At 47.4% G+C, this 13,532-nt stretch overlaps 3 protein-coding genes across 3 annotated transcripts; 1 reads left to right on the top strand and 2 right to left on the bottom strand.

Moving 5' to 3' along the window:
• Positions 1–1,774: 1,774 nt before the first annotated feature.
• Positions 1,775–2,755, bottom strand: N7466_006097 (endo alpha-1,4 polygalactosaminidase; the record flags this gene model as incomplete). The annotated part of the gene is made up of 1 exon (XM_057165494.1): positions 1,775–2,755. The coding sequence occupies one exon, from the start codon at positions 2,753–2,755 to the stop codon at positions 1,775–1,777; it is 981 nt and encodes a 326-aa protein (XP_057021093.1).
• A 4,969-nt stretch (positions 2,756–7,724) lies between these two features.
• Positions 7,725–8,582, top strand: N7466_006096 (uncharacterized protein; the record flags this gene model as incomplete). Its single annotated transcript, XM_057165493.1, has 1 exon — positions 7,725–8,582. One exon carries the CDS (start codon positions 7,725–7,727, stop codon positions 8,580–8,582), a length of 858 nt encoding a protein of 285 aa, XP_057021092.1.
• A 136-nt stretch (positions 8,583–8,718) lies between these two features.
• Positions 8,719–10,157, bottom strand: N7466_006095 (endonuclease/exonuclease/phosphatase family protein; the record flags this gene model as incomplete). Its single annotated transcript, XM_057165492.1, has 3 exons — positions 8,719–9,580; positions 9,634–9,890; positions 9,945–10,157. The coding sequence occupies 3 exons, from the start codon at positions 10,155–10,157 to the stop codon at positions 8,719–8,721; spliced, it is 1,332 nt and encodes a 443-aa protein (XP_057021091.1).
• Between the last annotated feature and the right edge of the window lie 3,375 nt (positions 10,158–13,532).

Raw genomic sequence — 13,532 nt, 5'->3', positions numbered from 1 at the left:
TACACTTTCCCCTCTCGCTATACCAACTAGTCAATTTAGCGCCCGTGGTCGTCTATTCTAGGCTGTTCGAGAGAGGCTGGAAGGCTGAAAGGAGGGGCTGAGGTTTGGGTGAATGCGAACCGGTTTGTTTTAGTGCTACTCCATGTCTCCATTTGGTGATGAAAAGAGGAAAACTCCGTATTCGCTGGCACGCTAGTTGAGATTGGCGTTAGCTTGTGTCCCGCGTTGGTGAATCCATTACGGATTTCCTGCCACTGTGTTTGCGTGATCAAGAGTTCGTATCTTAGATTCTCATCCTATAACCTTAAGATAAAAATCGTTGACATGTGAGTCAATGGATCCAGTAGAAGCGTGAGATAAGTACAAGCCACAGTTCAAAGTTGTCTTGAGCAAGCGACGGAACCCGGGGTGTGGCGAGTTGCAAAGACAAACATACCGAGTCTATGCCGCAAGCCTCGCTTAAGCCTTTTTTTTCTTTTTCTTTTTCTTGCCTTTCTTTCCCTCTTGTCAGCCCTTCAATATGTACGGAGTAGCTAGTGGATATCGTCAAGAGTTCCATCCATGACCGTTTGGGTAATAATCGTCATCTCAGCCAAACGAACCCGAAGAAATGGAGCCCATCTTATCGATTCCACCCTGATCTCAAGCACCCCATCTCTTCCAGACTTGGACCAATCCAAGAAAAAACCTCCCATGGTTCGCAATCAAAAATCAGGAACCGGGCAGATCCGCGCGCGCGCCCGATCTTAGCGTTCTCGCGTATCACCGCTCATCTCTCTATGTAATTGCGCTTTGTGGAAAATTTTCTTTGCCTGAATCCGGAGTACTACATCTGTGCCTCCTTCCAACACCCATATGCAAAATGCAGGGATTGCCTAAAGATAGTTCTCGCGCGAATGGCATCGGTCCAAAATCCAAATCGCTTGGAGATGTGATCCATCGTGGGATCCACCTATCCCGGCGCTTCCGACTTTAGTTAGACGGAAAAGACTTCTCCACGAACTAACACATTTTTCCTTGCCTTTTTTCGCGTCTTTTTTTTTTTCACTTAGTACACGGAGTAGACCCAGACCTAGCCAGAACCGGTGAGCTCATAAGGGGGTCTGGCTGGGTCTCTCGGGTGAAATTTCTTTTTCCCTGCCTTGGTTGGATGGGGAAAATTCTCAGGGTCGTGTGAAAGGATCGCCCCCAACCTTGGAAGCTAGACTAGTTTCTTAGTTAGCTTCCTTGGTTTGGCGAGTGTTTTGGGATGCAGGGGTACGAGGTACAGAGGTATACGGAGTAATCATGGTTAATACTCCGAGAAGTTGGGTTTGGATTTAGAATTGGTTTAGATTTTTGACGTGTCGAATTCCATTGGTCGGTGAGAGCTATGTTTATCAAAGTAAGAATGAAGACCTACTAAGCTCGAGGCTGAAAGTTACCTGTAATGATTATGTAGGGAAGTTTTGAAAATTACTAGCGCGAGGAAATGTGTGGAGGCAATACAGATGCAGGGACACTAATGCACCATTTCTCACAATCTGCATACTCCGGATACTGTCAAGGAAACCCCTCGAAACATGACCAATTGTACTCTGGCAAGTGTATGGCATCCTCAATTCGCCAAGAAAGCCAAGGGTTACAAGCTGAATCAGGCCGTCTCAGCATTGTTTAGGAATATCTCGTCTTAATCTCTATTACTTGAAATTTCCGAAAAGAGAAAGAAAAGGCAAGTTTTCCTGGCAGCTGAAGCAATGGCATTATAGTACATAATTTTTATACAGATTCCATATCAACAATATTCGACCCAGTTGTCCAGGTCCATGTTCTTGATGACAGTCGAAAAGTTGCCAGCACCAGTCGCCTCACAAGCCGAGTTCCGCTGGTTCGTCGACACGGAATTGTTATTGTTAGTATCATCGCCCTTCGGATACTCAATATGAAAGACAGGTTTGCTGGCATTCACAAAGGCTGAGTAGAGATGGCATTCATCATAAACAGCACATTGTTCATTAACAGACCATTGCATCTTATCAAAGACCGAGCCAATAATATCCCCACCATTCTTAAGCCCCAGCGACATATTTCGACCATGTGCTTGCGATGCAAGCCACTTCACATAAGCGATAGCGTCCTCCTGTGTCAACCCAAGTCCATTCTTGTTACCATAGCCATCGATATTGTCCGGATCAACGCCATCGCAGCCTTTCGCCTGCGCCAAGTCAAGACGCTGTCGCATGATCCTGCGCACATTTTGGGAGTTCGTGTCGAGCCATTTCTCGCCCGGCCAGTCGTCGAGATTGTCGCCCAGATCCGAGGAGTTGAATTCACCAGCGTCCTTGCGCCAGTTCTCATAGGTGCCCGCTGAGAAATAGCAGATCACCTTGCGCCCCATTCCTTGGAGCTTTGTGATGGTGGCGTTTGGGCTATCGAAGAGGTCGATGTCGTAGATGTCTGCGTCCACTGATGTGTCGTTGAGGGGGTAGAGTAGCTCGATTTGCCATTTGGCTCCTATTTTGGGTTGCCATATTGATGTTGTGTTTCCTCCGGTCGTGCTGTTGCCGTTGCCACTGCCACTTCCGCCTCCATTCCCACTTCCGTTTCCACCACTCCCACTTCCTCCACTTTCATCACCCCCTCCACTGTTTTTCAGTCCAAGCCCGAGCCCAACGCCGAGCCCAACACCAAGGGCAATGATCAAAAGACCGACAAGTCCAAAGATAAGAGCCTTCTTCTTGGCGGACCAGGCCATCCAGCCTCCTTTCGCGGACATTTCGCTTCAGGTCACAATTGTCCCTTTCCCTTTAAAAAGTGCTGATGTCAGCTGACGGGCCTGCGAGTTGAAACACTCCCAGTCGTGTAGCAATTAACGCGCAGAGATTGATAATTAGAGTCCAGAGGAAATAGACATCTTTAAGCTCAAAGATAAATTCAGGGTCCAAGGCACGATGTATCCAGACGAAAGGATTTGGGGCTGTGGCTGAGACGCAGCTTCAGGATTGGACAGTTTCGGTTTCCAGCGAGCCATAAGGCCCCGAGAAATGTCATGTGGAGAAATGGTCATCTGCTATGAACGATTTTGAATGGACAAGAGAAAAAGGCGGGGGGAGGGGGGATATCTGATTGGATGACTGAAATTTAAAAAAAGAACAGACCTGCAGATGGAATTTAGTCGCCTACATCCTTGCCAAGATGCGTCAAATGAAGGTTTCATTATCGCACATTGGCGGGGAAAGAGAGATTGTCATGAAGAAGTTTCTGCACTCAAGCGATAAGAATCTCAGGAGTTAAATTAATAGGTTAATAGAGTAAGGATCGTGATCTCCTGAATTAAGGTGGTGGAACCAGCGCTGATCTACAATGATCATCGCTGTCAGCTCATGGCTCAGGCATCATTATTTCTAATTCAGGCCGCAATCCAACAACCCCAACACCCAAAAGTCTAGACGTCACTAGTTCTCTTCGTCGGCTGAATTGTCACTCTTTCCATTTTCACAGCCATAGCAAAGGGTGGGAAAGTGGCGAAGAACTAACTATCCCGGCTCCGAGATACAGCCTGTCCAGGACTCCAGGTAACCCAACTTTTCCAAATCCGGGCCGCCAAGCAGCCACTAACAAATAGTTCATGACGCCCCCAACAAGAACGAACAAGAACTGGTATCGGTTTAAACTCAGCCCGGCGGCACAACAGACCTTCCCGTTGCAGGGGAAAATCGAGCTGAGAGTCAGCCTGTCAGGGACTCAGGAACCATAATACATGTACTCCCCGAAAACACCAGGACCCTGAATTCTTTAATTAGAATCGGACCTATAGACAACAGTGCCTGGAATCACGAACCTGATCAATTGGATACTAGAGGAACAGAGACGAAGTCGGATGTTAAACATCACCAATGAAAAGCGCTTGGAAATGCATGCGCTGGCAAACTACTTAGCGCAGTCATCCGAGCCTCGTTTGTTTAGGCTGAGGACCCGATTCGCAATTACTTTCTGAAAATAACAAGTCCGATTTAAGGCCTGGTAATTTCGTTTGGTATCAAAAACAGTATGCATGGCATCTCATGTCATCTTCACGTTTTCAAATCATACGGCATGGAACTCCCAAGGCTCGCAAGTGCTGTAGTTCGGTGTTTCCCGTCTGTATGTGAGCCATCTGCATACTTTAGGTCTCACGCATATTACTCCGTACTTCATTCAAAGCCGGATAGACCCGGAAAACAAAACGAGTTTCTTTCTCAGCTCTCTCCGGTGTATGGCGCCATCAGGCAATAGTTGGCTTATGACCAGCCTTCGCAACGGCATCTTTCATCGGGCCGTCTTCGAGCGTCTTTGAGCGCCTTCCTGATTTTATCGGTCTAGCCTTTCACTAGAAAAGTGGCGTCTTGAGCATACATGTTTGGAATGTCAGACGGGACAATGTTCCGCATCTTTAGGTTTTACCGTCCGCCATCTCGTGTTCAAGCACTCAGCCCTGGAGGGTATCGGATCCACAAGTAATTTCCAGTACATGGTTTTTGACTTAGACACATCAATTGATCTTAAGCTACCCAGTGTACTTACATACCGAAGACCAACATTGACGTGCGCAGAGATGCGTTCATTATTGCAGGCAACTATCTCCAAGGCTTTGATTGTCGCCCATTCAAATATGATGTCCAGACGCGTAAAGGCTAATATCCTATAGCCCCATACATTTCGACTCCCAAATAATCACACATCTCATCATAGCTACCATGGTCAAAAGACAGAGGAATTCAAATGTATAGCAAAAGACCTGGAAGACTGCTTGCGCAAGAATTCCGCAAACCATCCCAGGCTTCACCTCCCCAGCGCAAACAGATACGATAGCGTCGAGTGGATCAAGATCGACTCGGGCAGAAGCCTAAAGTAGTGGAACTCCCATGTTTTAGAAGAGAACATCGCAATGGCTTTTTGATTTCCGCAATAGTTTTTTGTCGAGGTCCTCAATTCAATGTTTGAGACAATGCGCACTATCTGAAAGACGCGCCTACCTTCTAATCGAGCCAAGTACCGTGCCCAGGTGGAAAGAGGATGTTCTCAATTTGAATGCGTCCATGAATGTTTTATCTGCAGCAAGTGATCCATTGTAGTTCCAGTGTTGGTAGTATAAACCAGCAAGGCTCTCAGAACCAGGTACATATTCGACAGAGCCCACGGCCTCCAGGGCTGTCGTTTGCATAACCTTGGAAAGCTGATGGAATCTAACAAGTGAAGAGAGAGGAACAAAGAATGTGATGGATATGGAATGTATTGTGTAGCGAAGAAGAAGAGGAAGGATGTGCGCTCAACGGCCTGCGGGGGCGTCTTGGAATCACATGATCATGGAAGGAGGAAGAGAGACGCAGCCTGCTACTATCTAGAACAAGAAGGAAGCACTGACATCATGATCATGTGGTTCCAAAGCGCCCCCGCAGGCCGTCGAGCGCACATTCTTCCTCTTCTTCTTCGCTACACAATACATTCCATATTCATTACACTCCTTGTTCCTCTCTCTTCCTTCGTTAGATTCCATCAAAAGCTCATGGGCCAGTGCTCGACTACATGTACCCATCCCGGGATATATGCATATATATGTCAGCATGTTTGTGTGTATGCGGGCCCCTTGATACGCAGGCAAAGAATCCTGGGTAACTACCGTCTGCATGGATTCGGCCCTGAGTAGAATGTTGATCTTGCTTCCTCGTGTAACACATGATAGATTTGGCGCGAATCTTTTGGGCGTAGGGAATTGAGCAAATAGATAATATCGTTCGATCGTAATGACCAAATCGTGGAAAACTTCACCACCACGCGCACATGTGCAGCTTGATAGGAAGGTTCACCTTCGTAATGTCCATGCTTCATGATATGTGGTCCATTTCAATGTTGGCACTGAGTCAAAAAGCTTCACCTCCAGGCCCCATAAGAAGCTGGCATGTTGCCTGTTTCTTGTTCTTCCAAATCTTGTGTAGAAGGTCATTCCATTCCGAGCCACAGACTTGTGGTGACTGTGCTTTTTGGAGTTCCGTGCAGATAAGCCGTTTGTGTGAAAAGAGAAAATATTAGAGTCGACTATTGACAGACTCTGTAAGAGCTCTTCAGCTGCTTTCTGCATGTGGGCTCTATTCAAGTCCAGAGACATATATTTGTGGTAGGCGAGATGCCGGACGGCAATCTCCTAGGTGATGTGATCGGGGACAGCTGATGACTGTGAGTTGATGATGGATTGTTGCTATTGGACAATTGTTGGCTGTGAGTCGACGGCATACCAATAAAATATCCCGTTTTTGGCGCGGTAATGGTTTGCTGATGGAAATGTCATAAATGTTGGGTTTCTGACTTGAGAGGTATTGGGTTCAGGAAGCGTATGTTCGACAGTCGCTTGCTTTGCGAGCACGTACTTGGGAGTCGTTGCATTGACAGCAGCCCATTTCCTTAGTGCCTTGTTGTGCGCTTCCTCGAAGTCGAATCCATCAGAATCAAATCCTGGAAGCGGATTATGTATGTGCTGGTTGCTATGGCGTCGTGTTCACCTGATGAACGAGAGGAAGTCAGTGGCAACGAAAAGGAACGCGCTCTGCCGCGTAAGACAGTGCTTTTTTCGGGGTCAGCGTCAATATGAACTTGCCCGTTGCCTACCATCCGCTCTATATAAAGCTAGCTTCAGACCGCCGCTTCTTCTTCTTCTCTCCAGAGAAACTCAACTCAATCAGATCGGCGATCGAATCTTCCCTTGGCTCTCTCTTCTGCTCTATGCATAGGTTTCTAGCAGTGAGCTTGGAATAGATGCCGAATTTGAAAGCTACTGGATTGAGCTCGGCTCCTCTGGAAAAAAGAAGAAGAAGCGGTAGTCTGGAGCTCTAGATAGAGCAGACGGTGGGCAACGGGGAATCTCCTACTAGTACTAACGGATCCTGCAAACGCCGACGCGCCTATGCGGCGCCAAACAGCGGAAGAACTTTTCCCTGACAGTTACTGCATACTAAATAGTAGTTACCCGATTAAAACTAAAATATTTCACTAGTACTAGTAGTGGGTACGTGAGGCTGTGATTCACCTACTAGTACCTACATGAGCAAATTCCAATTTGTAGAAAGAATAACTTATTCTTTAATTACGCCCACAAGTTGATTGCATCCTCGTTCTCTCTTTTCTTTTTGGCTTTTCCTAGTAGAACAGAAAGTAGTAGTAATCCTGACAGGCATAGTACTAGTAGGACCCATGAAGCCCTGCAGCCCTGGGGATAGTCTTCTCACTTGGGGCTTCATATCGGGTTTCAAGCCGAATAACAAATTTGTTCTAGAATTGGGGAAATAATACAAAATACCTACTAGTAGTAGATATCGAAGGCTTGTGAGTGGTTGCTACTAGTTCCACGGCACTTTTCTATGTCTGGGCTGGTGTATCTGAACCTGATTTAGTTCGAAAGAGATATGTGAGGTATCATCGTGTGAATGATTGAAAGGAGCAACTTGAAGGTATGTACTATGCATTTTGAGGTGGTGGCCATAACAAGATAGAAATTTCCAGCCAAGGTAAACATGTCTCACAGCATGGTCCACTTCCAAGGCCGCCGTCCGCCAATGTGAGCCACCCTGGACCCTGGCCAAGACTCAGACCCTTAGCTCAAAAGCAAACCCCTCTTCCAACCAACTACGAGGCTCAAAATTCAACTCAACTCCTAAATACAAGCACGCCCCATATTTTTACAACTTATCAAAACCAATATCCCAACTTCAAAGATGTCCAACGATGCTCAAATACGGGCCCTTGCGATTCCAGAGATCGTAACCTCAATCCTGCACGAACTGGACATGCGCACGCTGCTAGCCGCCCAGAGAATCAACAGCGTGTGGAGAAATCTGATCTGCAACTCGAAATCACTGCAGGAGACTTTGTTTTTCCGACCAATCCGCCATGAGGCCCACGACAATACCCGGGTCAAGAACCCGCTACTAGCAGAATCATTTCCATCGCTTTTCCCAACACATGTACTTGGGGATGGCAATGGACAAAATATCAAGCTCATCGACCTTCCTTGGGAGAAAAATTCGGCTTTCCGAGAAATATTCCTTCGCCCAGAAGCAAGCTGGCGCCGAATGTTGACTCATCAACCGCCTATTTATAAAGTTGGTGGATACGAATACAGCTTTTCGCCGTTCTTATGGGGCTGGAGTCAAGCAATGGCAGATTTTTCAGACGATGGATTGCGAATGTCATCGCTGTTTGAATATGTTGTCGATCGCAGTCCGGATATCTGGGTTTTTGAGACGCTTAGTATATTTTACCCGTCTACTTTCCCTCCTGGGTTTGTGGAGTCGTTGAGGCATGTTAGGCGTTGGAAGGAGCCTCAGGTAGAGATGATGGGACAGTTTGATATTGTGTTTTTTACTTTTTGCGGTATGAGTTGCACGTCTGAAGAGGACTATGAGGAAGCGCGAGAGGAGATGGAAAGGGAAGCTAGGGAGAAGGGAATCGAGCTTCCAGATACTGATACTTCTGTGGCTGAAAGGATATGGGAATATTACCGAAAGACAGGGGCGAAGATGAGGGGTCTTGAGATGAAGAAATATTGTGAAGAAGAAGGAGCCTGGGACTAGCGAGAGTGTGTATAAGGTGCACATATAGCTAGATCAATGGCGAGGCTAATGGCCAATAACTACATGAAGAATTTGAAGTCTACCCATTTCTGAACCCCTTATTCTAGTGTCAGCTTGCCAGATGGAACTGGACCAACTAGTATGGCGCATAGATCAAGGCCAACTGGTCCACCTCATCTCCATCTTGTCCCATGAAGCCCACAACGGCAAAGCCATCATCGGCAGTGAAAGTCGAGCAGTCATCGGTGGAAGTTCCCGCCTCGAGCGTGTTGCCCGAGCTAGTAGTGGCCTTAATATAGAAGTTGCGAGTCTCGTCATTGTACTTGCCAGTGCAAAGCTCGGTCTCAATCCAATATTCATCACTTCCAAGGGTAAGGGAAACAGATGTGCCACCAGTTCCACCGTGGCTGAAGGTAGTACCGTCCGTGAGCTCGACAGCAACAGAGTCCAAACGGCTGCCACCGGCAAAAGTGAGGACAGAAGCCGCAGGAGAGGAAGGGATGCTAGTAAGATCGCTGAACCAGTCACCATGGGGACCACCGGAGAATTCACTCTGTCGGAGAGAGGAAGACAATTTCCAGGAGAAGTCAATCAGGACGGGGTTGTGGTCAGAAAGAACGTCGCCCAAGTATTCCGAGTCAGTGTTGAGGAACTCATTTCCATCGTACTTGAAGCTGGTAGCATCCAAGGTGACAATGTCGGAGCCACGGTACAAGACCTTGTCGACAGTCTCACAGGTCTCGGTCGTCGATGGGTTATCGCATACGACTGCATCTGCGCCCGCGGTCGGGTAGACGCCGGCCTGTTCCAGCTGGACCCAGGCGTCGGTCAAGTCGTTTTGGGACTTGAAGACGCGGATGCCGGTGTCCGCAGAACGGGTGTAACGGCTGTTGGTATCGCCCATTACGAGCACGGCATTTCCGATAGACCAGGTATCGATGTAGTCAGCAACCTGCTGTAGGTTGGCGTTACGCGCAGTCTCATCACCGTCCTCGGTGCTTTCGAAAATATTAGCATATGTTCAGATAATCTTGTGCAAGGGACCACGTACCCGGCATCGGCATGGAGATTGTACACATCGATAAAGACTCCAGTGGATGGGTTCCAGCGCATGAAAGTAAATCCCTTGGGAGTAAGGCAATCGTCTTCTGAAGCGTCAGAGCATGTATCCCACTTAGTGCGCGTGAAGTCGAGCCAGTCATAGTTAGAAACGGTGTTCAGGCCACTTCCGATACCCGCACCACCTGAAGTTGATGTTCGGTAGGTGTGGTTATCAGTGTCGTAGATATAGGCGTGGTAGTTGAAATCCTAAATTTGGTTAGGTCTCTCGGTTTATGAAATTCAGCTCGCGTTTTCACCCACCTCCTGCATGTTGATGATATCATAGCCATACTCTGCAAAGTAAGTGCCGATTTCCTCGGCATTTTCCGTCTTCGTTCCGTTCACATCGTTTGAGTTGAGGATGGATGCGAGACCTGCGACGTTGAAGCTCAGCGCCGTGAAACTTCCGCTTGTCGTTGTCGCATGGGCAGAAGCCAGGAGCAGAGCTCCGGCGATCAAGGTGTTTCTAGCCATTTTAATTCCTAGTCTCCTTTTGATTCGGATTGGTGTTCTTGATTATCGGATCGACGAGAGGGAAATCAGTTGACTTTAAATAGGCCAACGATCGTCCTGTACAAACTTTCTGCTGTTCCGGGTCGTTTGAAGATCCCTTCGTGATGTTGCTTCGAGATGTCGGTTACAGCTAGCCTGCAGCCCATCGGGCACTACTTACACCGCGCATGAGCATAGGCAAAACGTGGGCGATTCCTCGCATCATGGTTGGCGAGATACTGTGAACGCTAGCCTTCAGCGATATGAGATTCTGCAGGGAAATGCCTAGGTGAGATGAGGAGATGAATTTCTTGAAAAGCTTTCAATGTTATGACCGCGCGGCATAATGTTTATGCAGGTCCCAATGAGGTTCCACGTGTTGATTCTATGTGGTGCTGATGGTATTTTCGCCAATATATTAGAGCCTTGGCATCCGGCTTCACAACACCTAAATGGCCAAATCTCCGCATCCGACACAATGCCAAGCTTCAATTGACGGCTGATGGCGGAAGTCTTGAATCTTCACAGCGGAATAAACAACTCTTCAGGTCATGGGCTGTTGAAATTAACGACCCAAAATGAACAACCAGGCACTTCCGGCTCCCTTGGGCTAGTTCAAACATGTGTGAACGGTCTTCAGGTACCGGGGAGCCGACTGAGAAACCAATTACAACCAGCAATTATATTGTTTCTATGCACTAGACTCTTTACACCTAGAGTATGATCAGAACCCAGAGATACATGTCACAATCAATTACAGTTTCGCAAAATCCCCAAAAAAAACCCTGCAATGGATAGCTTATCAGTCCTGCAGGGGTAAGGGCTTACTTACATGCATACACGCCGCTCAGGCGTCATCAATGAGATGTAAAAAAGTGTTTGAAAATCCCGGAGCACGATCTAAACAGGTCTGTTAATCCAGAAGTTGAGCGATGGCTCTCTCTCTGCGAGTGAGGTCAATTTTGGGTATGGACTCCATAAAATCTTGGAATGCTTGGGACTCTTGATCCTTGGCGTTAAATCATCACATAGATAGCCGTGCAAACACAAGCTGTGTTGCAGGAGTATTAAGCTAGAACTCATGTGCGCCACCCAGATGCGCCGCGTAATCTTTTCAGATTATGGGCTACTGGTCTGTGTGGCATTCTGTTCGGCTGTCGATTGTGCGTGAACCAAGGCATGGTTCGGTCATTCAGTAACTTTGAACTGCTCAGTTCCTTGTCCAATTCAAAAGCGCGAAAATAAATCACTGTGTGAAGCGCTAAGGCATGAGTTGCTCTGCTGTCACCGCCATGCATGTGGGCGACCATATTCAAAATGCCGTTGCCAAAAGGGGAAGAGCGGGCCCCGGGGTATGGTAAGAACTTCCAAGGTTGACAGCTAAGAATAGAGAAAAGAGGCAGTACTCTTGTATATTTGGTTATGCTAAAAGGACTCCCAAAGGGCCACAGCTCTTAATTGGACATTTGGAACATTCTTTGACAGGCAATCCGATTTCGGTATACAATGTAAAAGATGGTAGGATCCATATCGCGGAGCAAGAATTAGTATGAGTAAGGTTGGGGCCCGAGAAAAGACCAAGGAGGAAGAGTCGAAAGAAATTCAATTTCGGAACTTCGGAAAGAATACACGTGCATGCGATCGAATCAAGACTCAAGAGCCCTGCCCAGGATATATCCACACATGCAACAATTGAAGCATTTCAAGTTGTGGCCAGCACATATTCATTGTGGCGTGAAGACCATGTGACTCTCCCACCTTGGCACTCATGCCCATGACTCTGGCCAATTAGAAATATGCCCAGCATAAACTCCGTCTTCATCACGGATAAAGGCGGACTTTCAAAGTTTGTGACCTCGGGAAGTGTTGGAATATTCAAAAATCTCACCGGAGATTTAGTCACCATTCGGGATCTTTTGAGAACAATGATCGAATCAACTCATAGTGACTAAATCCCTCATATTTTGAAGACTCGTGACTCATGCAAGTGGTCAAGTGCTCAATTTCCCGACTGGGCGGAATACGCGCACAATTCCTTCCCCTCGTGCGCTAGTATTTCTCGCTAAAGCGAGATCGACCTACAGTTTCTATGAGAACTATACACTTGTACTGTGAAAGGGCAAAACAGACCCACATCATTGAAGGCTGTATGGCTGAGGGTCAACACACCCGTGGACCGTTTCCATCCCGGTGCCCAGGTGGATCGTGATCAACAACTTAGCGTGTTCCAGTGAGATTTGAAATCACCTCGCTATTCTTCCTCTCATATGGACGATCAAACCCCAGACCCGGCAATGGAAGATGCCGTGATGTCGACGGATGATACTGTTTAGGAGAGAAGTCCGGTAATCGGAATGCGTATAGATCAAGATGAGCATCCACCTTGCGTTCATTTGAATGTTTACGCTAGATCTCTGGGCAAAGGAGCGGAACTCGGAGTGCAATATTTTCCCTCGGAATACATTTCCATTTTTTCTTCTCTCCTGAGTCCTGACATGTGTCTCATACTTCCATTGGCTGACTAGTTTGCAGAGTGGATCGTCACGAATCGAAAAAGGGCGTCGGTAGACATCTTAAGGCTCATAAGGCTACAGACGTATTGCCACCGTATGCGATGAAAGCCTCTAAAAAAAAAACTCGTACATCTAACCTAAAAGGAGAAGGTGATCGTGCGACTCCTGTGTACGATCTACAAGGCGTGCATTTATTAGCCCGATTGAACCCGTAGCGTCCTCCAGCGAAGTTCTCACGCACGCCACCCGTCAGACGGGTTGATTGGGTCGGGTCTCCCGAAGTTCACCCATGGATCGTAACGAGGCGCTTGAACCCCTACGAATAAGAGTGGCCCACGTTCAAGGGAAGAGAAAACGTAAACGTTTCACTGCTTACGAACGTGGGCTCTCGATTGGTTCGATTGAATTCTATCAAAGCCCAAGTCCCCATTACCCAGAGACTGAGAGAAGGTAAAGATGATATCTAGAAATGGAATCCACGGTACCCAACTTAAGGTCTCCGCCCCCACTGGGCCGCGTATCCAATGAGAACTCGTTCGGTTAAAATTGGGTCCCACTTGACCCGTACAACCAACCACTTACAATGCACTTTCTTACCCCGTGGTGCTTCGACTGGCCCTCATCACTGCCGACTTGGCGGGGGACTGTCAGCATAACTTCCGACATCCAGTCATATTCCCCTTAACGGAGTCAATGGAGTAAATGTGCAACGAGAAATAATCTCCTAAGGCGCCACGGGCTTTTGAATAACAAGAACCCTGCAAGGGTTTTTACTAGAACAAGCCAGGAGTAATAAAGAACAACCCACGGATTCCGATTGGTAAAAACGCCATCACGATTGAGG

Source organism: Penicillium verhagenii (genome assembly GCF_028828195.1).
Source record: "Penicillium verhagenii strain IBT 33310 chromosome Unknown utg000006l_segment0_segment0, whole genome shotgun sequence".
NCBI classification, from domain to species: Eukaryota; Fungi; Ascomycota; class Eurotiomycetes; order Eurotiales; family Aspergillaceae; genus Penicillium; species Penicillium verhagenii.
The sequence above is the reverse complement of the archived record's forward strand: the minus strand, read 5'-3'. Positions and strand labels throughout refer to the sequence as shown.